Below are 23,824 nucleotides of genomic sequence, written 5' to 3'. Positions count from 1 at the left end.
ATGCCGCCGCTGCAGCCGGCTCGCATTTCAGCAAACGTGAAAGGCTGAGGCACTCGTGCCCTTGGGTTTATATGTGCGTGGTAAATAAGCTGCGAATTATTACTTTTCAAATAAATATTCAACAGCCCTTCCCTTATCGACAAAATGGGGGCAAGTGGCGTGCCGACGTACTACTTTTCTTTCTTTCTTTCCTTTCTTCTTTCTTTCTGTACAAGAACAGAACATAGAGCAAGAGCAAAAGGCATAGAAGCCTGACAAAAGGCGTGTCATGGCAGAAGGCCTGTCAATGTTAAACATTATAACCTAATGAAACCGACAGTGACGCTAAGGAATGTGCAGGGGACATTGCTTTTATGTTTTAACTGTAGTATAGTCATTATGACATCAACAGAAAGGAATTAAAGTGGATGAAAAAAGAACTTGCCGTAGGCAGGGATCGAACCCACAACCTTCGGATAACGCGTCCGATGCTCTACAGATTGAGCTAGAGCGGTGGTCGTTTCCACATCCACTTTACTGGGTATTTATGTTTTTGTGTAATCCTGGGAGTGTCGCCCATGGAGCGCTGCTCGCAGCCATGACAGCGAGTGTGGAACACTCTTGTGTTTGCCAGCTGGCGTAACGTTGCATGTCACGCAGCTGACAGAAAGGACACGGACAGCTGCGCTTGTCCGAGTCCCTTCTATCGTCCGCGTTCTTGGTTTGCACCTATGAATTCCCTCCTAGCTATGCACCAACTAGCCCGACAGCAGACGTTATGTAGTATACGTGATCTTGTTACGAGCTCGAAGCGGACCAATAAACCCTCCTATATTACGCAAGGCATCAAATGTGTCGGAACGAGACCCTCACTATGAATGAACGAAAGGAGGGGATTGATCGATGGCTCGTTTCTTTTTGTTAGACACGTACAACCTAATCAAACTAACAGACAATGAAGCTAATGAACGAATAAGGGACATTACTTGTATGTAGTCTGTTGCTTTTGTTGGGTTGTGTTTAACAGAGGAAACAAGCCCTCGATTAGTGCCCCTTTCGACATACATACATACATACATACATACATACATACATACATACATACATACATACATACATACATACATACATACATACATACATACATACATACATACATACATACATACATACATACATACATACATACATGCATGCATGCATGCATGCATGCATACATACATACATACATACATACATACATACATACATACATACATACATACATACATACATACATACATACCGCTGAAGTCACCTAATCGTATCAACCGCGTGAAACAAACCGGAGATGACAGCTGATGTCTTGACGGAAAGGTAATTGCCTTTGTTTTTTGTTTTTTCAGGAGATAACCAAAAAGCGAAGGAAAGTATCCCGGCAACAAAGCTTTCCGAGGGTCGTGCGGTGAGCGAGCGCCGGCCGGAGGTCGCATGTGCCTCAGATGCGCCAGGGCTTCCCTCTCCAGTCGACGCTGGCCCTGGTGCTGCACGTCCTGACCGGCGCCCTCCTTCCACAAGTCGCCTGGGCCGACCAGAGTGAGTATCACTGCTCGACGTCCTTCAGAAGGACGAGTCCAACACGCGCTCGTTTATTGCAGGTGTTTTTTTTTTTCATTTATTGATGCGATTTAAAGGAGATGGTGTACAAATAAGGCGCCGGCTACTCCTTAGCTCTTGAATAGACCTATCATACAACGCAACAAATAAAACACACACACGGTAGGATATGGAAAAAATAAAGCACACAAACACACATATATCAAACAAGAGAAACGCGTGTAATGTTGCGTGGCAGAAGCGCAAAATCGCGCCAGGCGTCAAGACATGTGATCTGCACAACAAGTAGGGTGATTAAACATCCACCCCTTTACCAAGTGCTCAGACACGTTTAATCATTATCAGCAATATCATCAACCAAGTGTGCTGCCGCGTAAGCTCGCGTGTTGCTTTATGGATGCGTTGTGGGTGCTTCGCTGATTCGCGAAAAGAATTATGGCGTAGTTGGCCCTTAGCAACTGTATTTGCAGTCGGCATTGTAAGAAGGAAGGAAGGAATGAGCGGGCGATCGTCCAATCGTCGCATCGCATCAGAAAGCGTTCGTCTTTCAGAGGCAAATCGAGGGCAGCGGCATAGCAGATGGTCGATGTCTTCCTCAGTACTGCAGACCTCGCATGCCGCACTCCGATTAACGTTGTGTATGCCTTCGTGAAGGCAACCCCCCAAGCAAAGCCGACAAAGAAGCGAAGCTTCACGTCGACGAAGTCCGGATGGAGGTCGGAGCTCCAGCGTAAGCTTTATTTGGTGGAGTCTCGTACGCCTTATACTTGAGATCGAGTCGGCATTGTAAGACAGTTTGAAATGGCTAATGTTATGCGTACAGACGTTCCTTTCATTGCGGTACGGTTGAGGTTCCCATCGAGGAGCGAATCGAGGCTACTGATTGAGAAGGCGATGCGAACGGGGCCCGGTTACGCTATCGCGTTTCTACTCATGAGGCGAAGCTCAGGCGTCTTCCAACATTTTTTTTTTTGTTGTTGTTGTTAGATTGTCAGGCATACTCAAGAAAGAACTTTTCTCCAAAGTAGAACATGCTCAACTTCCCAAGTACCTCTATAGATCTCGGGAAAATACTTAGACCTAGCAATGCCTTCTCCTTCTCAGTAACGTCAAAGTTTAATGTTTCTTTTCAGGTTCCTCGAGGACATTAACTTAACTGATAAACCGTAGAGTGGCTTAAATCAAAACATTTGCGTTCTCACTTGCACATACCACGATCATGTGTTCTTTTTCTTCCTTTTCTTTTCCTGCCCTCCTGCTCATAGGGGATTTCTGTCCTCAGTCTCATTCCTCTATACAGAGTGGCATGTAGTATGTATGTATGTATGTATGTATGTATGTATGTATGTATGTATGTATGTATGTATGTATGTATGTATGTATGTATGTATGTATGTATGTATGTATGTATGTATGTATCTATCTATCTATCTATCTATCTATCTATCTATCTATCTATCTATCTATCTATCTATCTATCTATCTATCTATCTATCTATCTATCTATCTATCTATCTATCTATCTATCTATCTATCTATCCTTATCGTCATGTCATTGTAAGCCAATTTTTCTTTTCCCTTTGGAACAGTGGGAGATATTCCTTTATGCTCTAGTTCACGTGTCACACCTGAAATAATAAATATTATTTTATTGATTGGTTATTTATGAATGAATTAACTGATTAGGCGGTAACCAACTGATGGTATCCTCTGGATAAGCTCTTGCTTTTCCTTTTCGCACCTTCTTTCGGGGTATAAGAACGCTACTATCGGTCTTGTGGCGTGAGCAACCCCCACATGTCACGGGGGTATTGGTTCGTGATAGAACAACGCTTTTTAAGCCACACTTGGGACGACGTGCAAGCCGGCGATGAGGCCCAGCGGAGGCCATCAAGGAAAGAAAAATCGGTGCCTCTCTTTTGGGGCCGCCCCGCGTTCTATTCGCGTGGCGTGTGTAGCCACCCCTGTGTATAGATAGCGTGGGCGGTGAATGGGCATTGAAAACTGGCCGTGACACCACTGCGCCTCCCTCGTGGAGCGTAGTTGTGGTACAACTATACGGCTGCGTGCGCAGAACACTGCAGCGACCTCGATTCGGTTGCGCCGTTGCGTTTTCGCAGCTGGGATGGCGTGACATTCCGCTATCATTCGGCGAAGTCCTGGCTGATTTGTCGCGGGCGTGGGCGCACCATTTTTGAAAGAAATAACCCCAGACGCCTATTCCGCTTTTGTGCGCTTTTTGAACGACGGGAGTAGCAACAACACGTTAGAACTATAGAAGGACTTGAATTTGGATCTTGGTAGTGTTTATTGCAGTACATGTCCACCGCTAAAAGAAGAGTACTTCTCGTCAGTCCTCGTCTTTTTTTAGCGGTAAATGTGCCACGCAGAGTCGCGATTCATAGACGTCAATAAGAATAGCGATGTGGGAGAGTTAGTTTAAAATACAGTTAAGATAGGACTGAGGAAGCGATACATACATACATACATACATACATACATACATACATACATACATACATACATACATACATACATACATACATACATACATACATACATACATACATGCATGCATGCATGCATGCATACACACACACACACAACACACACACACATCGTCCTGTCATTGTCAGCCAATTTTTCTTTTCCCTTTGGACTGTGGGACACATTCCTCTATGCTCAAGTTCATGTGTCACACTTGAAATAGTAAATGTTATTTTATTCATTGGTTATTTATGAATGAATTAATTGATTAGGCGGTAAGCAACTGATGGTATCTTCCGGATACCATCAGTGTATATATATATATATATATATATATATATATATATATATATATATATATATATATATATATATATATATATATATATATATATATATGAACCTGTATGTCAAACAGTGTGCCAGACACGATTCACAATTAGCAAGGTGGCGAACCCGCAGTGAGGGCAAAACAGGATTAGGGCGAGCATAGGCTCGAAAGTGCGGATTCTTTATCGTCACTGATGGCTGACTAAAACATTTGTCTCCAAATTTCTCAATGTGTAAGGTCTCAGAAATTTCTCGCGTCCCTGTATCGTAATGATGATCTAACGTACACCTATCCTAAACTCAGTCTGACAATTGCAACTTTGCCTGTGCAGCCAACGAGTCTCGCTACAAGGCAGCTTTTATGCACAACGTAAATTCACGCGCAATGACGGTGCCTCCCGTACTCGGTAATATTGTTATGCGTCTTGGGTCAAAGTTTTGTCCAAAGAGATTTCTGGATTCACACGAAATTTCTCGACCAACTCGCCATATATCGCGTAGTATTCCGTATATTGCGTAGTATGGCGTATGCGCTATACTACCCAATATATGGCGAGTTAGTAGATAAATTTCATTTTCATGCTGATTTTATTGCGTAGCAATACTAAGCAAGCAATAAAATTGGTATTATTCCGCCCTGGCCCCGCCACGGTGGTCTAGTGGTTATGGCGCTCGACTGCTGACCCGAAGGTCGCGGGATCGAATCCCGGCCGCGGCGGCTGCATTTTCGATGGAGGCGAGAATGTTTGAGGCCCGTGTTCTTAGATTTAGGTGCACGTTAAAGAACCCCAGGTGGTTGAAATTTCCGGAGCCCTCCACATCGGCGTCCCTCATAATCATATCGTGGTTTTGGGACGTTAAACACCAGATATAATTATTATTCCGCCCTGCGCTATTATCCGTGAAACAAAGTTACCTGTGACGTTTTCACCTGTCACGTGCAAGATAGTGCCGCCCGGCTTCCAGAGCATATCTCGATCGCGTCATATCCTGATTCGATCCCGGGCATCCCATCCCTCTCTTTCTTTCTCTCAACCTCAGAGTGCTCTAGCCTTGGCTTCGGCGGCGCCTGGCTCAACCCGTGCGGCTACTGCGTGGGCGGCAACACGGGCCTGGAGCGGACGCACGGCCGAGACTGCCGGGGCACCTGCGGTGGCACGGCGCGCAGAGACTGCAACGGAGTCTGCGCAGGGGGCGCCTACGTCGAGCCATGCTCCGGCCAGTGCGTGTGTGAGTTGACGACGTCCACCCGTCACGGGGCGCAACGCGAGAGTAGGGCGTTTTGGTAGTGGCGGTAATACCGGTTCGTTTACGCTACGGTATTACCATTCCGTTTTAAAGCCGTGTATACCACGGTCCGCAAACCTATTAGCTGCGGGAGTTACCCGATGCGGGCGGTAACATGTTGAGACTACTATAATGGCTAATATTGATGTTGCAGGTTTTTAAAAAACGACGTCTCGGCCACGATTGTGTGGTGTTTCCGTATTCACCGTCTATACGGTAAACCAGCCCTGCTAAAACACACGAGTAATAGAAGCCGGGAATTTGAAACAGCGCAGAAGACGGAAGACCAGTCTAAGAATGACAGACAGACGACAACGCCATTGTCTCTTCTTCCGCGTTTTATGTACTGGTTCAAATTTTTGAGTATGTCGGATCAGCTCGCCAAGTTGCCAAGACGAAGCGCCTTGACAACTTTTTTTTTTTCACCAACATATGATATGTCTACACTGTGAACGATAATTTCTGTCAGAATTCGTCTCGGAAGCGTTTCTTAGCTTGACCATAGGCGCGCACGCAGGGTTCTCCATTGGGGGGGAGGGGGCAAATTTTACTGCAGCGTTCCCTCCCCACCAATGTTGTTGTGGGACTTTGGTGGAATTGTTGGGGGGGGGGGGGGGGGGGGGGGGGGGGGGCTGCTACAGTGTTGGCCAATTTTGCCAATGTTGGCGAATATCTGGTAGTCACGCTGTCCGCTTTTTCAACAGCAACGTCATTCCGTATCAATCCTACGAGGTTGTAGTGTATACATAAACAACATGAGTGGGTTCTGCTTTTTGTTATTTTTCTTCTCCTGCGCACGCATTTGTATCCGCGCCTGTACCGCTGCAGACGGCAAGCACAGCAAGGTGTACGCTGCCCGCAAAGAGCAGCTAGCCCAGCACCGGGACTGTCGCGGCATCTGCCTGGCGAGCCAGGCTGCGACACCGGCCCGGCCTACGTCGCAGTCGTACACCAGGGACTCATGCGGGGTCTGCGTCCGTGGTGCGGTCACCAAGGACGCCAGCGCCTACAAGGACTGCCTCGGAGTGTGTCGCATGCCCGGTACCGTGCATCACTTTGCTCGGCCCACCTTTAATTTTGAAGTAACTTATCAGACTTCGTTTGTCGGTTTCAGGAGTAATTGACTGTGCTCCGGAAGTCACGGGATATGACTTAAAACGGCATGTTTAATTAATAATATATCACTGTATACACGTCGCGGTGCCTTAAAGATACCCTAAACTCCGAGTTCAAAAACGAGAGATTGGTTTCTTTCTCGCCCTGATTACTCTTCCTACAGTCACTATTTCCTCCTCGCCATTTATTTCTTCATAGCGCACGTGACAACGTCAGCACTATGCGTCGAAACCGTCAGGATTTCGCGCTTTTCGGCTCCGAAACACGCTGTTGTCTCCGCTAGCGTCGTCAGAAACGCACGAGACGAAATGAAGTCAGTCGATCGCGCACCATAGCCATGCGAGACGAGGCAGAACGGGCGTACGACTGCATGACAATGCAGGGTTAGAGACGATTCACAACCGATATCTCTCGTATATGGACCAATCGAGAGCGTATTTCATCATGACGTCGCGTTAACGGACTGTTGACGTTACGAATTGTGCCGAAAAGACGGGAAGCGCCACGAGAGAATAAAGCACTCGTTCTATATTTTTTCAGAGCTTTGTTTAGAGGCCCTTTAGCGGCTACTGCGTGGCACTGCTGTGGACAAGGGCGCCGATTCAATTCCCGACCACGGCGGCCGCATTTCTATGCGGGCGAAATGCAAAGGACATCCACGTGCTTAGATTTAGGTGCACGTTGAAGAACCCCATGGTGCTCAAAGTTATACAGAAGTACCCGGCTACAGCATGCCCCATAACCATATCGCGGTTTCAGTGCCTAAAGCCACGTAGTTTCATATTCAATAACCCTACAGTATAGCTATAAAAATGGCATACCTCCTCTAAAAACAATATTGCGTTGTCTTACCAAACACGTCCATTCTCTCCAATAAATAAGGTGTGATGCGGTTATATTTTTGTGTGCGTGCGACTTGTGAAAGTATGTGCGTCCTTCTGTTTTCATTACACGCGAAATTTGATTAGAAAGCTCGTTACTGCGTTGAGGACGGCTCTTGGCATCATTTGCGCATGGTTTGCTGTTCTGTCCTGAATTACGCGTTAGATGGGTCTGTCCCATACGCAGACCAGCGCTCTCGTATTAGACACGCCTTAGTATACATCCCCTGGATGCGACTTTGAAACTGTCGCAACGAAATTAATTTTTTAAATCGATGTAGCTCCCTCGGCGTGATCGTTCATTGCGCCGTCGACTAGACCGTGTTTTCGGCACGTAATTAAAACCTGAGAAACTTTTTTATTCTTGCGGTTGTCGTCGTGCAGGCGTCGTGGCTTGTCGCCGTTGTCGTCGTGCCAGTTACCGCCGTGGAGCAATACCTTAAAAACACAGGAAAGAGCGTTAATTGCGGCACTCAGCCAGCCTTGGTGATCGAACTCTCCGTGAAACCGTTCCCCTCGCTCACTCCCACGCAGTATCGGACCGTCACGTGATCTCTGAGAAGGCAACGTATTGGCCGAGAATGAGAGTTTGCCTTAGCCTTTCGTTATTTGTTTTAGTTTTTTGCACGTTTGCTTTATTACACCGCTCACGTTTCCACCTTTCTTTCGCCTTTCACCCAGCGTAGGGTAGCAAGCCAGATGTTTCAATTGCGGCTAATCTCCCTGCTTTTTCCGCATTTGAATGTGCACCTCTCTCCCTCCCTTCCTCCCTCAGTATGTCTGCCGGAGCTATGGCTGCACTGCATTTTTTTATTTTTTTAGTGCGACGTATACTTGCCATTAAGGCGTAATATTTTGTGTTTATACGTGTATTAGATGTGTGCCCTCAGGCAGGTGTTATGTAGGAAGTGAATCAGTGTCTTGTTACCATGCGTCGAGCGGTCATAACTGGTCGCGTCACTAGCGAAGGCCGCGGCTTGCGGATGGTGATGGTAGCGTTCCGATTGTAACCCTTGACATGTCTTTATAAGGTGGCACGCATCTGTTTGCATCACTGTAACAGAGCAGTGCGGACACGTGGAGTCCAGTGGCAAATGCATTCGCTTTCTTATGTGGCTCTCACGTGTTTGGTCGATACACCCTTCCCTCCTGTTTTTTTTTTTTTCTGCTTCTCTCGCGTTGCGCTACGCTCCCTCCTAACGATTCCTTTCCATCACTGTTTCAATGTAAAGTCAGCGTCCTCTGACGGCACTTCAAACTTTCCTCTAAGTAGATTTCCCTACGCGTTCTTTATTTAATGCTTTTATTTCTATTTACATGCACTCGGAAGAATTGTGGAAACGGTAGTTCCTAGAAAAAAGTCACGGCAGTTAGACCTCACGTTACCACGACGACGCGACACTCGGATGAAAAAATGAATATTAAAAAAAATCGATGAAGCTCCCAGGAACGGGGGGAGGGGGGAGCAGCAGAGCGCGAATATTGAAATTCTTGGATAGTCAACACACTCACGCGAGAACTAAGGCTATCCGACTGCACACGCGAAAGCCGCGGCTTTTTAAACAGCCGGGTGTCGATCCGTCACACTCCGCGGATCGCTCAATAGATTTTCATTTGTTTATTTTCACGGTCTCCAGGGGCAACATTTCGCATCTTTTGGCTTACGCTGAAGGAATATGTTTATTTTAATAGCGAAAAAAAAAAAGATCGATTATAAAGGGGCTTCAGAATCCGTCTTTTGTGAGTTTTCTTACGAAATTTCTTTTGTGTATTGGTACGAAAAAAAATTATTATAATAAAGTGGGCCTGGGCGGTGCACTGCATTGTCGCGTCGCGCACCTGGCGATCTTGTCCCGCCGTCAGCAAACAATGCTGAGGGACTCTCAACGCGTGTTGTGCTGAAGAAATAGAAAAACAATAAAAAAGTCACAGTTTCGTCGCAAAGCCGAAGCAATGAATGCGATAGCAGCAAACTATAAAGTCGCAAGAAGAACACCAAGCAGCTCGATACATGCAGCACGCCCATCAACCGCGAACGACTCACGAAAAGAACACGCAGAGGATGACCACGAACTAACAGCGATAACAGCTCGACACTTGCAGCGCGCTGCGCTGCTCAAACGCAACGAAGGACGCTCGAAAAGAACGCGTAGGTATACACAGGACGAGCGCGAACTAACAACTGTCCCAGTTACTTATTCCTGTTTGAGCGGCGCGCTACAACCCAACGCTCTTAGATTTTTTTTTTGTTTTCTTGAAAACTGCGGCACGTGGCGTGGTCCCTCCGCGTCTCCTGCTGCGCGGTGGCGTTCGACGCATTGCGAAAATACAGTTTGTATAGAATGGGAAGGAATAAGTAGCAAGGACAGCGTTGAAATGAGCAAGGAGCTGAGACAGGGATGCCCTTTGTCCCCGCTGTTATTCATGCTGTACATGGTGAGGATGGAAAAAGCGCTAGAAGGTAGCAACTTTGGATTTAATTTGCCACACAAACAGGTCGGCACGATGGTTGAGCAGAAGCTTCCAGGTCTATTTTATGCTGATGATATTGTCTTATTTGCGGACAGTCAAGATGACATACAGCGACTGGCAGATATATGCGGAAGGGAATGTGAGGCTCTAGGACTAGGATTTAGTGCAACAAAATGTGGATTGATGGTATTCAATGATCACGAAGACCATGTGGTCTTAATACAGTGCCAAAAAATACCGAGGGTAAGCGAGTACAAGTACCTAGGAGTATGGGTAAATGAGGGGGATAGATATATGGAGGTACAAGAGAAAGCATCGGTAGCAAAGGGAAAGAGGAATGCTGCAATTATGAAGAACAGAGCTTTATGGGGATACAATAGGTACGAGGTGCTTCGAGGGCTGTGGAAGGGTGTGATGGTCCCGGGGCTTACATTTGGGAACTCAGTGGTGTGCATGAAGTCAGAGGTACAATCAGGAATGGATGTAAATCAAAGGACGGTGGGCCACCTCGCGTTGGGCGCTCTCGGGAAGACGACAAATGAGGCTGTAAAGGGTGGTATGGGATGGACAGGCTTTGAAGTGAGGGAAGCTCAGAGCAAAATGAGATTTGAAGAGAGGCTGAGGAAAATGAAGAAGAGTAGATGGGCAGAGAAGGTTTTCAGGAAAAGCGTTGACACGCAGTGGAGAAAAAGAACTAGGAGGCTCACCAGTAAATATACGGCTAGCAGTGCGGGTGATATGGCAACAAGGAGCATTAAGCGGAAGGTCAGAGAGGCGGAGAGTACTTATTGGATGGCAGCGATGGAAAAGAAGCCGGCTCTGAGTAACTACCGAAAGGGGAAAAACGAAATAAGGAGGGAAAGGTTTTATGATAATTCAAGGGGAAGCGCTTTACTGTTTGAAGCAAGGTGGGGCTGCCTTAGAACGCGTAGTTATAAAGCGAGATTCAGTAACGAAGAAGAACAATGTACATGCTGCGGGGGGAGTAAGGAAACGATGGAACATGTACTGATTGAATGTGGCGATATTCACCCAGGTATACGTGTGGGCACGAGTCTACAGGAAGCCTTGGGTTTTAGGGACAACAATGGAAAGCTGAACACGTCCGCGATAGAAATAAGTAAGAGACGGTTAGAGTATTGGTGGCAGAAAAGTAGAGATAAAGTACAAAAATAAATAATGGGGAAAAATAAGGTCATTCTGCCTTAAGAGGCAGAGAAATGGACCGTGAATCTATATTTTTTTTGTATAATAACATAGATTTAATCAATGTAGATAAGGTATTAGGCCAACATGAAACAAGGAAGGTTTTAAATGCGAATGCATTTCTTAGTTGGGCTATGTGAGGCATCCGGCGTTGTCCGCGCGCCTCTCCGCTCTCCCATAGCAACAGCTGCGGGCGCGCGCGCTCCTTCTCTCGCCGTTCGCTCTCTCGCTTCTCTCGCCGTCCTCCCTGCACCACCGCCTCAATGCAGTGCGTTTGAAACGCGTTTGTAGCGTTTGTGCTGCCTTGGCACAGCCTGAAAACAGCGCGTTCTAAACGCGTTTGTGCTGCATTGAAGGCGGTGGCAACATCCCTGAGGTGATTACGAACGCACGTAGCAAGCGTTCGTTGAAAGAGGCGCCCAAAAGGGAGACACTTGAGCGCGTCGATGTGTCCAGCTTTACGCCATTAAAATTACTACGCCCTGTACTCTCGGCGCAAGAAATGCATTCGCATTTCCTCACGATTTCCTTCTGGGAGGTGGGGGCATTTTTTTTTTCTTTTTTTTCCTTCGAGCCTGGTGGCAGACATGTCACCGCCCCGTTATAAAGGGGACGCTCATAGCATCCATCCATCCACCCGGCGTTCCACATCGCGTGTGGGTACAGAAATGGGCCACTTTTTAGTGCGCGTCTCAAGGGCAGTTTTCAGACAGAAGCAAAACCTATCATTGCTTTAAAGCGCACCCTGCGGGCAATCTCGCGGGTGATACTGTACATGCGGAAGCACCTCCAAGATCTGCATACCGCCAGCGGTATATTGTGTTTAGTTCGTCGTTATTATTCCGCATAACCGGTGGCGCGTGGCCGAGTTGTTGAAAGCGGCGCGCTGAGGAGCGAGGGGTCGCAGGCTCGAATCCTGGTTGCGTACTTCGAAAAATTCTTTCTTCTGATTTATTTTTCTTTGTTGGTTTTATTTATATATGCAACATATACATATCCGGGGCATGACGGCGACTGCAACGGCGACAGCGAAGGCAAAAATCAGCCGAGAGTGTCCATATAATTGCTATCGCACTAAATCAAGAACACCAGGCCTGCACGGAACATGCAGCACAGTCGCAGCAAAATCTGGAGGAGCGGCCTTTCTAGACGTGACAGGACATTACAAGAACGGGGGGACCCGGGATGAGCCGATGGCTTCAAACATGACGAGACTGGCAGGCCCTAGACCCACTGCAACATCATGGGCCTGCTGGACGGCCTGGAGTTGTTGTAGATGTCCTCGACTCTTGAGGGCGGGTTCCCAGGATCCCGTTTTAAACTCTCTTTAGGCGACTGCTAGGAGTACACTTGCAAGGCACCCACTACGGCACTAGTCATCAGAATTGTGCGAGGTGAGGGAAGCACCCACTGTATGCCATTGTTCATCAGTCTACGGAGAAGCGAGGAACCCACTACCCGTCTGTAAGGCATTATGTGCACTTGATTGATGCTGTGGCTGACGACGACGAAGAATTCGGCTGAGCCCTTTGTAATGGATGGGAAGATTTAAACCATCCACTCGTTACCCAGTTCGCATTGCGTGACGTCGGGTGTTATTTTACTCTTCTACCACGCTATATTACATCTGTTATCGTGATTCCTTAATTTCCCCGACATGACGCCTGTATAGGGTCTTTTTGCGAAGGAGCTTCAAGCGCCGGCGTGGCTCTGTGGTAGAATACTCGACTGCTACGGAAAGGGCCTTGGTTCGAATCCCGCTCGATCCTGCATGTATTTTTTATTGTGCGCGATAGCTGTGAAGGACACCGGCGGACAACTACGCCACAAAAATCGGCTGTTGTTGTGAACTCGTATCAGCTTTCACAGTAAAAATGCAGAGCCCTTCTACTACCGTGAAGATGGAAGTCAGCGGCTTCACGTCGTTTTGGCGTCCTTTCGCGCTTCCGTGCGCGTTGGCGCTCCTTCAGTTCCCGCTCCTCTTTCTCCGAGCGAACGACACGCGTCCGTCTCATAGCGAGTCCAAAAGGGGCAACTGCTAATAACAGGGCCAGCGCGATCTCCACGTCAAGAGACAAAAGAGCACAGTGATTGGTGGGAAGTGTCGCCGCCGAGTATCGCGACACTTGTGAAGTATGGCGACACTCGCCACCGCCGAGTGTCGGCGGTGGCGAGGGGGCGCTGAAGATTGTTGGTCTATGGATCGCTATGTCCGCGATACGCCAGAAAATAGCCATACTGCTTCGCTGTTTAACAAAGAGAATAAGAACAGCCGCATCTTCTTATACGAGTTCGCTTCTAAGCCGCAGCATTGTTTCTATAATGCCATGTCTTAGATATTACCGGATATTAAACCTCCACCACGATAGCTTTTGTTCTTTTCTTATCACGATTACATTTCTCGTATATGTGTGAGCTTATAAAAAGAGATTCCTAGAAGCGCAATATAACTTTATGCGTTTTCCTTTAATCCAGTGCAAAGAAAGCTTCAGTGAGATTATTTGACCTGTCCTCTTTTCACGATGGTTCTTTCATTTACGCTTTCGAATCGTCCATGTGGTGACAGTGCACTGTTTTTGTTTCTGTAGGGCACATTCGTGTGCCAGTTTGTATGAGGTATGTGTGATTACGAGGTGTCTGACTGAAATATTCGGTAGTACATCACTGCAGTCACTAATTTTTCGCCAGTCAAGCTGCCTATCTTAAATATTTGATTAAAATACATTCATCCCGTCCAACTACTCAGTCACGTCCTATTCTTTCTCATACGTTAGGGCATTTTCATGTCTCCTCTTCTTTCACTCTTTTATTATTGTTTTTTCGTACTGCCTCTGTCTCTGCCTATGCCGCTGCGTGTAGGAAGTTTTAATACGAAGCTCTCTTCCTCAGTAGATGAGTGTCATATATTTGGGGAACAACGGCATCGAAGCTGAAACTTCGTTTCAGCCGACTGCGAGTTCCAGATCGAAACTCGCCATCGATTCGAACTAGTAATTTGCATTCGTACTGCTGAGGCATCACGAATGAAAATTATACACCGACGCACGACGTTCGTATTGATCGTGTATGATTCTGTGGTTCCTCGCTTCGCGGCGGTGTCTGTCGCGCTTGGAAAAAAAAAGGTAAACAAGAGTACCGCGTACTCTATTAAGGCGGAAGTCTTAGATGCCTCATCAAACGCCAAAATTGACCATCGGAGTCTTCGAGCTTTGGCGAGACCAGACGATACATCGCGAGACCGGCGTCGGCATCAATACGAATGATGCGAGAACGTCATTATCATCATCATCATGATCAGCCTGACTACGTCCACTGCAGTGCGAAGGCCTCTCCCGTGTTCCGCCAATCAACCCGGTCCTGTGCCTGTGCTTGCTGTGGCCACGTTATACCGCAAACTTAATCTCATCTGCCCACCTAACTTTCTGTCTCCCCCTCGCGCGTTTCCCTTTTCTTGGAATGCAGTCAGTTACTCTTAATGACTAGCGGTTTTATTGCCTATGCGCTACATGCCCTGCCCATGTCCATTTCTTCTTCTTGATCTCGACTAAGATGTGCTTGACACCCGTTTGATGCCTCATCCACTCTGCTCTCTTCTGGTCCCTTAAGGTTACACCTATCATTTTCTTTTCCATTTCTCGCTGCGTCGTCCTCAATTTAATTTGAACCCTCTATGTAAGCCTGCAGGTTTCTGCTCCGTAGGTTCATACCGGTAATGTGCAGCTGTTATATACCTTCCTCTTGAGTGATAGTCGTAAACTACCATTCATGATTCGAGAATGCAAATAAATAATAAAAGTCGGTCAAAAGTCACTTGATACTCAAGTGAATTTGTGTGTGCAGTCGGCCTACAAACAAGTCGCGTGACCTCAGGGTAGCATGATGACATCATGACGTCACAGATAGCCAGAATTTGTGACGGCGTAATGACGTCATGACGACGTCACAGCATGGCGGCGCGTGATGACGTCATCGCATGGCATCGTCGCTTGGTCAAAGGCGGTACGATCACGGAGGCTGTGCAAAACCATGTGAGGTGCAGAAAGCTTGCAATGCCTCCTATCCTGGAGGCAGTGCGAAACCACATAAGGTTCGGAAAGTTTTTAGAAGCGGAGGGGGGAAAAATATGGTTTGCGCCTTCGAGTCGTCTTAGGCGATTGAATAAGGGACGTACCCTATCTGTTTTTTTAACGTAGTAACGAAAAGAAATTAAAGGTCATGCCTGGCATACTACAACCAAGAAACCTTCTTGACTACAACAGCGCTAGTAATGGTTGTCTTACAAACTTTCCACGGTAATCCACTGTATGGTTAAAACCTCAAAGAATGCACTGGTTGCGGACTCTCTTATCCGCACAAATGCACCGTAAAGCAGCGCATACTGCCTTAATATCCTGTTCCGAGAAATAAACTTCGTCAAGGACGTAATTCCTTTAACACGGAATATGCTTCCTTTTCCGTCTTTCCGGCTTGCTTTCCGGCTTGGTGGACCCGCTTGGCCGAGGAACGTATAGCGAGCGATTCTGTGGCACGTAAGGAGGTTTTAAAAACACCAATGACGCATGCATATTCATATTTCTCAGTGGCAGTACGATCAGCTGCAGGACGATGCAAGATTGTGCTTCTTTCTTTCTTTCGTTATAGCGCGAAATTGCTTACAAAAAAATTTGGGGAGGGGCGAAGCATGTAGGAAAGGGTGTTTCAGCTCCACTAACGTGAAACCTGTGTAGGGGCGAAGCATGCAGTGTGCGCCGGTGTTTCCTGCAGCAAAATCACTGCTAATGGGCAATGAGAGACAGAAGAGAGATTAGACACAGAGACCCGCTTGCAGGAGATGACGGGAGCGTTCCGACTGTAATCCTTGGCATGTCCATATAAGATGGTATGCATCTGCTTGCATCACTGGAACAGAACAGTACGGGCATGTAGCACCAAAATCTCCCATTGCTGGTCAAGATCCAGTGCCTATATATGGCCGGTGAACGGTTGTGCAGAGCGAGCAGTCGGTTTTTTTTTTTTTTCAATCAAGAAACTCGCTAGCAGACGCTGCCTGCGCCGGCGTTGTCTCTCGCGGGCGAGGTCGCGCTCTCGTTCCTTGCGAACTGGTAGTTCAGCTTTCATAGCAGAAAGAGCGTTTCCATAGTCAACGTGCGCCGTTCGCTCTCTCTCTCCACACGACGAGCGCTGAGGCGGTAGCGCCCTCTCTTGCGCTCAAGCAAATGGACCGTCACGACAGGACACGACGAGCACGCCGACACGCCGAGACCCTAAGGTGCTTCGCCCCTAAAAATCCATCCAGCTGCACTCGATGAAAGCCGTCGAAACAGCGAAGCTAATGCTCCCCTTCGTCAGACTATTTCCTTGCTATGTTTTTTTTTTTGCAAGTCTTCGCAAGTATTTTTTTTGTTGTAGCATTTCTCTTTATTGCACATTATGTTAAACTATGGCGCAACGATATGCTGATTCACGGCCCCGCTGGAACACTGCTGTAGCGTTTGGGTGCATTCTTAGCCCAGAACGAGTGTTACTCCCATGCTCACTCTCTCCTCAGAGCCTCACCTCAAGTAGAGTGTACTAGAAGTCATAGTGCTTATTTTAGCGCAAAGAACGACACCACAAGAAAGAAGACAGAACACTGCACTACTGACAACTGACATGGTTTATTGCGTCGCTCCGCTCTTTATACCAACCATGCAGATACGGGTAGGACATACGTCGTGCACCCTAAGCGCACAACCACCGCAACTTGGTAACCTGAGCGCACTCATGATAGCGAATCCAAAAAAAAAAAAAAAAAATTCAGTGGTAAACAAGGCTATGGAAGGCACACTAATGCACTGCGAACCCAATGACTGAATGTAAAACGCTTCTGATAATTCTCGGGCGGTAGTGTCACGACTCTTCTTTAAGATAGTAGTCAGTCGGTGAGTGCGTTCCCGCACTCACCGAGCCAGCGAGCAGCCTCAGCCAGAGATGAGAGAGGAGCGCATGGTTAGTTACAATGAAATCACCAAGCATGATAGATTGGCGAGGACGAGGTATCCCCCTGCCCACCCGAGGCTCAATAAGCCGCAGTTGGTGGTCTGGCGCCTCCTCCAAACCAACACCTATCCGAATCCGGTGGCCTACAGCCGTTATTACCCGGACCAATACGAGGGCAAAGGCCAGTTATGTGTTGAACGGGCGGATCTGAAGCCCATCCTGTGGGCTTGCCTTCCGATGTCTCGACAGAGGCGCAAGATAGCTAATGAGGAGTAGTGGGAGGCCGTACTGCTGAGCTCGGATCCGGGAGAGCAACTCTGGGCCGTCCAGCTGGCTGAAAACGCCGCCAGGGCCCAAGGGCCGCTATTTAGGCGGGTACCTGGTCCCCAAACCGCTTGAACCAATATATATATATATATATCTCTCAATATAGCAATTTTTTCTTTCCGGACGGATACTTCTCAACGTGTTTAAGAAGCTTCAAAGTCCTGGGAAATTTTATTGGAGATGAGGTCATCAATGTCCATGCTTATATGTTACTTTCGTCTGCAACAGCGATATTTTTATTTATAATTAACCTAGAATTTACATTAACAGAGCGACGCTACTTGATCTCTAAGCAAGCGCCACCCGAAAATAGTGGGTTTCAAGAGCTGTCTTCACTTTTGCCGTTCAGCCGTTGCGAAACCTTCCGCTCCGGTATCTTTTTTTTTTAACCTCCTCGGTCGCACGTGTCTCCATAATTCTCTCAGATGTGGGTCGGCACATGCCGCATTCGCAACAAAATATTGCGTCCCTGTTTCATGCGCTCACAGATAGGTGGCCCCGCCAAGCATTACCCAGACTTGGAGCTCCTTGGAAATGGAAACAGAGGCGCCAAAAATACAAGGAATAAACGAGACATACAGAACAGACGTTAACTTCCAGCTAAGGTTTAATAAACGAACGTGATACGTAAAAGTATACATATATATACAGCACGTCTTCCGAGTTCCGAGATCAGCATAGGGTACCGCATTCGTGATAAGGCCACCGAAAATCAAAGGCACAGACCACCCCTGCCCCCGTACACCGCATCCCCGCCACGCACCTCGACAATACACTCGGCCTAGCTACGAAAAGCCATTAGAAGAAGCGAGATTATCGCAACGGACAATGAGTTCTCATTGGTTCACAGGGCAGCTACACTCTCCCTCTCTATTTCTCTCTCTCTCTCTCTCTGATTCGTTCAGAATGTCGTCAAGATGGCGGACTTTCGCGAGTGCTCAGAACTGCACCGCGAACCGTAGAAAACGGTATCAAAATCTGAATAACTAAACTTGGTGTTGCAACTGGTGAGCAGAAGGTACGACCTGTAGTTTTTAGCCAAATGAATCTAACGAGTTCACTTCAATTTACGTCATAATTACTGCAGTACAGTTGAAGGCAACAACTAGCGTCCCCTATGCTTTCCTTGGCCTAATTGTCTGTTATATTCATTTGGTTGTGTGTATAGTGAACTAGAATATAATCTAGTTCACTGTAGTTGTGTATAACGAAAAAACGAGCCCCTCGAAAAAATTCCCCTTGTTTCGACCTGTAGTCTTGCCGTCTAGGTCGCAGTCAGTTGTAAGCGAGCGTATGCCGCACTATTGGAAGGCCGCTTCTACAAGAAAGAAAAAAAAATCTATTGAACAGGTATGTCTCGAGACAAGGCCAAATTGATGTGCGGCAGCTGCGTCGGCGGTAACGGAACTGTAACCAAGGTCGACGTACTGGACGGCTGCGGAAACTGCAAGACGTCCAAATCACCGTGCCTCTGTGACGGGTGAGTGTTATCGAGCGAAAAAAAAACGATTCCGACGTGAGAACCTCTTTCTTTTCTTTATAATTAAGTTGTTTAAGAGATGTTCGCACGTTCATACAGCGCGTCCGGCTACTTATCACTGAAGATACAATTGTGAAGACCACAGATATAGAATAGCACCTAAAGTAAACAAATAACACCTAAAGTGAACTTTAGGTGTTAGTCAAGCGATCAAAAAAAAACATGGTTGATCCCTCTGTCATAGGAATCGGTATAACACGAAAGTGACACGTGTCTTCACAGAAGTACTGCTTATTGTGTAGTGATATATGAGAGCTTGTACAATGTCTATTCGTGTTTGGCAGCTATAGCACCGTTTGACGTGGATGCACCCATGTTGACAGCATGTCTATATCGCGACGACTAACGCCCATGATCATGATTAAACCGTTGCGAACGGTAGCTGAAGGTGTGAACATATATTTGGACACAGCGAATCGTGAATCCCGTGTAAGGATGATATCAACAAGCTCACAATCAACATTGGTACCCGGTATGCACTTCTTCAAAGCGACGGTGTGCGCTTTCTAGTAAAGGGTAGCCGACGCCTGTGCTTATGCATACATAACACACACTGCGCTTCAGCAACACGGGAGGTAGAGGTTCGTAGCCTGAGCCGCAAACGCGTGCGTCCCGCTGGCCTCTGTCTCGCAGGCGCTGCTCTCGCTCCACCAAGGCACGACATTCGCCCGTCGAACTCGCGTCGTTTCTGCAACGCATATTGCAGCAGTTTTGTTAGTCGGTGCTCTCGCAATTGAAGCAGTCGGCGGCGGAGAAATCCCGTTGGTGCACGTGGGAGCTGCACTACTCCGATTAGCCGACGCACGCTAACACGAAGCCAAAGGCAAAGAACGTAACTGCGTCAAGGGTGCCTCGGCGACGCCAGCGCGGCCAGTCTACCGCTCTGGTATCGAGACGCTTTAACCATGACCTCCAATATCGCGTGCAATCTCGGAGTAAGCGCTAGTAAGCGTCGAGCGTGAAGTTTTACTTCTTTTCACATCTCACAGACGGCGGCACCGCCCCGCTCCGCCCGCCGCGAAAGAGAATGTGTGAAAGATATAAGGCGCGTTCGCGCCGTGTCTAGCATCTCCGGAGTTAGCTTAGTCGGTAGTGCGTCGGGCGCTCACCGTCGCGGCCGCAACTTCGTGGGTTCGATTCCCAGCGGGGTATTGTTTTCTTGATTTTTTTCTTTCTCACCCGTTGGCGTCCATTTTATCAACGTCATATCCGTGACGGATGTACTTGGTGGACCCCGGCATAAAACACTTTCGTGTTAAAATAAAAATCCCGTATGCACCACGTCTATTCACTTGACGTCAACGAAGGTAGCACGAAATAAGGTCCAGTCATATCGCACTAAAGTTGACATAAAATACGTGACATGGGCATGGAATATAAGTTCGTGAATCCTTGTTGGTGGGCAAGTTGGTGGGCAAGTTGGTTTTGATGCGTATTGAAACGAAACATGCAAGTGCATGTGGTTTGTTGTTTTTTCTTGTGCTTGCTACATATTTCAGGCACTAATGGAAATAAAATCTGTTGTGAGTCAGCGCTCGTGTGTGTCCCCCTCCGTCCCTGTCTCCTCGCGCTGTTTCTCGTTTCCACAGGAATATATAAGTTGACACATAACAATCATGCATGACACATAACGCAGCACATAAGTGTGAAGTCCAGCCACATACCACTAAAGTTGACCCAAATTCCAGTCACACGTGCTCAGAATAATTTTGCACATCAAGTAGGCACATAACACGACAAATTCAGGTTAAATCATATTCGTGCAATGAACTTTCGCAACGTACAAAATTCTATTCCCAATAGTTTCCTAAGATATCGCCAACCACTACAGAAATTGGCTTATAGTGACAATAATGAACTCTGTTGTATTACACGTGTTGTCAAAGGGATCTTTTACTACTAAATGCGCGTTGTCATTCTGATACGAGGTGGTGCCTGTGAACTGCTTTGCTTTCCTGATTCCAGAAAGGGCGAGAAGGACGAGTGTGGCGTGTGCAACGGCAAAGGCACATCTTGCTTCGTTCTCAAAGCAGTGCGACCGTCGGCCGTTCCCGCTGACGTGGACGTACAGGTACGTCAATATCATTATCTTTCTGCTCCTGTTGTTGCATGGTTACTGAGATGTTTTATAGCAATAAGTACGTGCCTTAGGCTAGACCCGCACGTTTCTTTCTTGTTTTTTTTTTCGTTTTCCCGTCCTGATATCCTTTAGCTCTACACGACGCCAGCTTCAAAAAGACGTTTCAGTCAGATCACCGGTTTCAGTCTATGGGTCAGTGATCGAGATTTACGAGATATCGTCACGTGTTTCATACAGGTAAACGACGTCAGAAATAAAACCTCAGAAACTGCAATATCTGTCCGGTTATCGCACCGCTGTTTCTCTCAACGCAATTATTAAGCGGGTAACAGGGTTTGACACGGGTCCCAACGTCGTCAATCGATTAATCGATGAACGTAAGTAGAAGACCATTGTTCAGGGATTCTTAAAAGCTTCTTCAACGAACAAGATTTAGATGCTTTTTCTCGCTTGTTTCTCTTCCGAACAATGCCACAACCTCGCAAAGTGTTCTTGCCCACGACCGCTGGCGACATTCCATTTAACTCAGGTACGTGTAAGCGAACCATTACGGCGCTGGTAGCCCGGTGAAGTTTCGCAGTCAATGAGCTCTCGCATTTCACGTGTTCACGTCGATACACTTTTGCTACTATGCGTCGGGGTTGAGCGGAACTGGGAGTCGAGGGGCGTCGATCGATACACTTGTAGCAGGTTATTGGCTTCTTGTTTCGTGGGTCGGAAAGCCGATAAGGAGAGATTGTCGCCGGCATGTCGCGTTGCGGACGATCGGAATTAGGTCGCCCCCCTTTGATTTACGGCCGTCCTGCGTAGCGACCGGGACTTTTGTGGTTCACGGGGCAACGACGCAGCATCGACAGTTTTTGCGAGTTGTTGCTCTTCGGAGCTTGCGCTCGATAGAGCTTTCAACGCAGGACATGCCATGTAGTTTCTTTTCTAGCAAGGTATACACCCTCTTTGTTGAAAATAGAAACTGGGTCGCATGACTTGTCGTTCCCAAGCAATCAAAGGCAGGAGTGTAGGTGGAATTTTATTTGGGCGTACACGCTAAACTCTCTTACAGAAGCAGGGGCCTAGCCAGCAAATTTTTCTCATGGAGGGGGGGGGGGCGATGTAGCCTCCCATTATGTGTGTTCGTGCCTACGATTATATGTGTGCGTGTATATATACAAATGCAAAACTAAAATTTTCGGGGATAATTGAACCCCCCACACGCCCTCCCCCTTGCCACGCCACTGTAAGAATGTCTTAGCGTCTATGTTAAATCCGGTATACGCGATAGCTTTTGCGGAATCGCACTTTACCGCAGGACGATATCGACAGCTTGTGACACTTCGTTAAACAATAGCTAGACGCTATTGCATGTTTTCTCCGAGTGTCCTTCACAAAAGAACATTTAAAAGGCATGCAACGCTTTCGGTATTATGCCACTGCTGACAATTTACAGAGCAGTGAAGTAGAATACAAATTGTTACTGTAGTAATAGTTCTCTGCTTGCTTGGTTGACCTCTGCGCCGTCAGAAGTTTTCGGGCAACTAAACTTTTTTTATTATCGCAACTGAATTTTATCCGGAACGTCACGGCGACGGCGCTTTTTTCATCCCGTAGTGTTCCTCTAAATTTCACTAGCGATAAAAAAATTGAAAGGTCACCTTTTTTCGTGATGAATGCGTAATGTTTGTCACTGACACTCTAGCCGTTTCTCTTGTACACGCATGCCAGCGTCAGTCGCACTTGCTTTCTTTAAGGTCACCCTAGAGGGCGCCTTCAACGGCGAGTCACGCGACGTCCTCTGCGTGTTCCGGAAGCGCGAGGCGACCTCGGCAGAGTCCGGCGAGCCTCCTCCTCCAATCACGGCCGCGGGCCGTGGCAACGGCACTGTGTTCGTCTGTCAGCCCAGGGCATTCTCTCAAGGTGCAGGAGACACACAGTTCATTCGCTTCCCGTGTTTGTGTTTGCTTAATAGTGCAAGTTAGTGGTCTTTTTTTTTTTGTTGGTCTCTATAATTAAAGAGTCTCCGTAAGCTGTTCTCTTTTGAACTCCATACATTTACTTGGTGTTTAAATGACTTCTCATTGTTTGTCCCTGACATATTTGTGTTTCGTGCGATGTGTCCACAAGTGTGATCGCAATCTATTCCACCGGCTACATGCAGCAAATTACAATTGCAGGAACGTATGTAGTGACCGCGCGACTTTCACGGATCGGCAAAGAGGTGAACATCTCAGACACGGTCCTCACAGCATTCAACAATGAAGGCAAGTCTGGTTCAAATGGAGGAAAAGGGAAATGGGGTGCCCAGTGATGTGCGAGTGAGCGCTGGCTCTCTTTTCCGAGGCATGCACCGATATCTTCTCTAACAGTTCGTATAGCAAAACAAGGCCCGGCACTTCGTATAGCATACTACCTCTACGGTGTGATGGGTGCAGCCATACAACGAGACGGTTCCGCAACAAAACACTGCGTTCGAGTCATACGTCACCTTATTTTTCATGTTCAGTTCTGCTGTTTTTATTTGTCGTTACTGCCCACCGCCCCCAACAGCCG

The 23,824-nt window shown here is 47.3% G+C and overlaps 1 protein-coding gene across 1 annotated transcript; it reads left to right on the top strand.

The window, feature by feature from the left end:
* Positions 1-1,372: 1,372 nt before the first annotated feature.
* Positions 1,373-23,582, top strand: LOC125756271 (uncharacterized). The gene is made up of 7 exons (XM_049419403.1): positions 1,373-1,554; positions 5,434-5,622; positions 6,508-6,720; positions 19,011-19,140; positions 21,166-21,271; positions 23,026-23,191; positions 23,449-23,582. The coding sequence occupies exons 1-7, from the start codon at positions 1,461-1,463 to the stop codon at positions 23,580-23,582; spliced, it is 1,032 nt and encodes a 343-aa protein (XP_049275360.1). The 5' UTR covers positions 1,373-1,460.
* The last annotated feature ends 242 nt before the right edge of the window (positions 23,583-23,824 follow it).

The sequence above is a fragment of the Rhipicephalus sanguineus genome, chromosome 9 (assembly GCF_013339695.2).
Source record: "Rhipicephalus sanguineus isolate Rsan-2018 chromosome 9, BIME_Rsan_1.4, whole genome shotgun sequence".
NCBI lineage: Eukaryota > Metazoa > Arthropoda > Arachnida > Ixodida > Ixodidae > Rhipicephalus > Rhipicephalus sanguineus.
The sequence above is the reverse complement of the archived record's forward strand: the minus strand, read 5'-3'. Positions and strand labels throughout refer to the sequence as shown.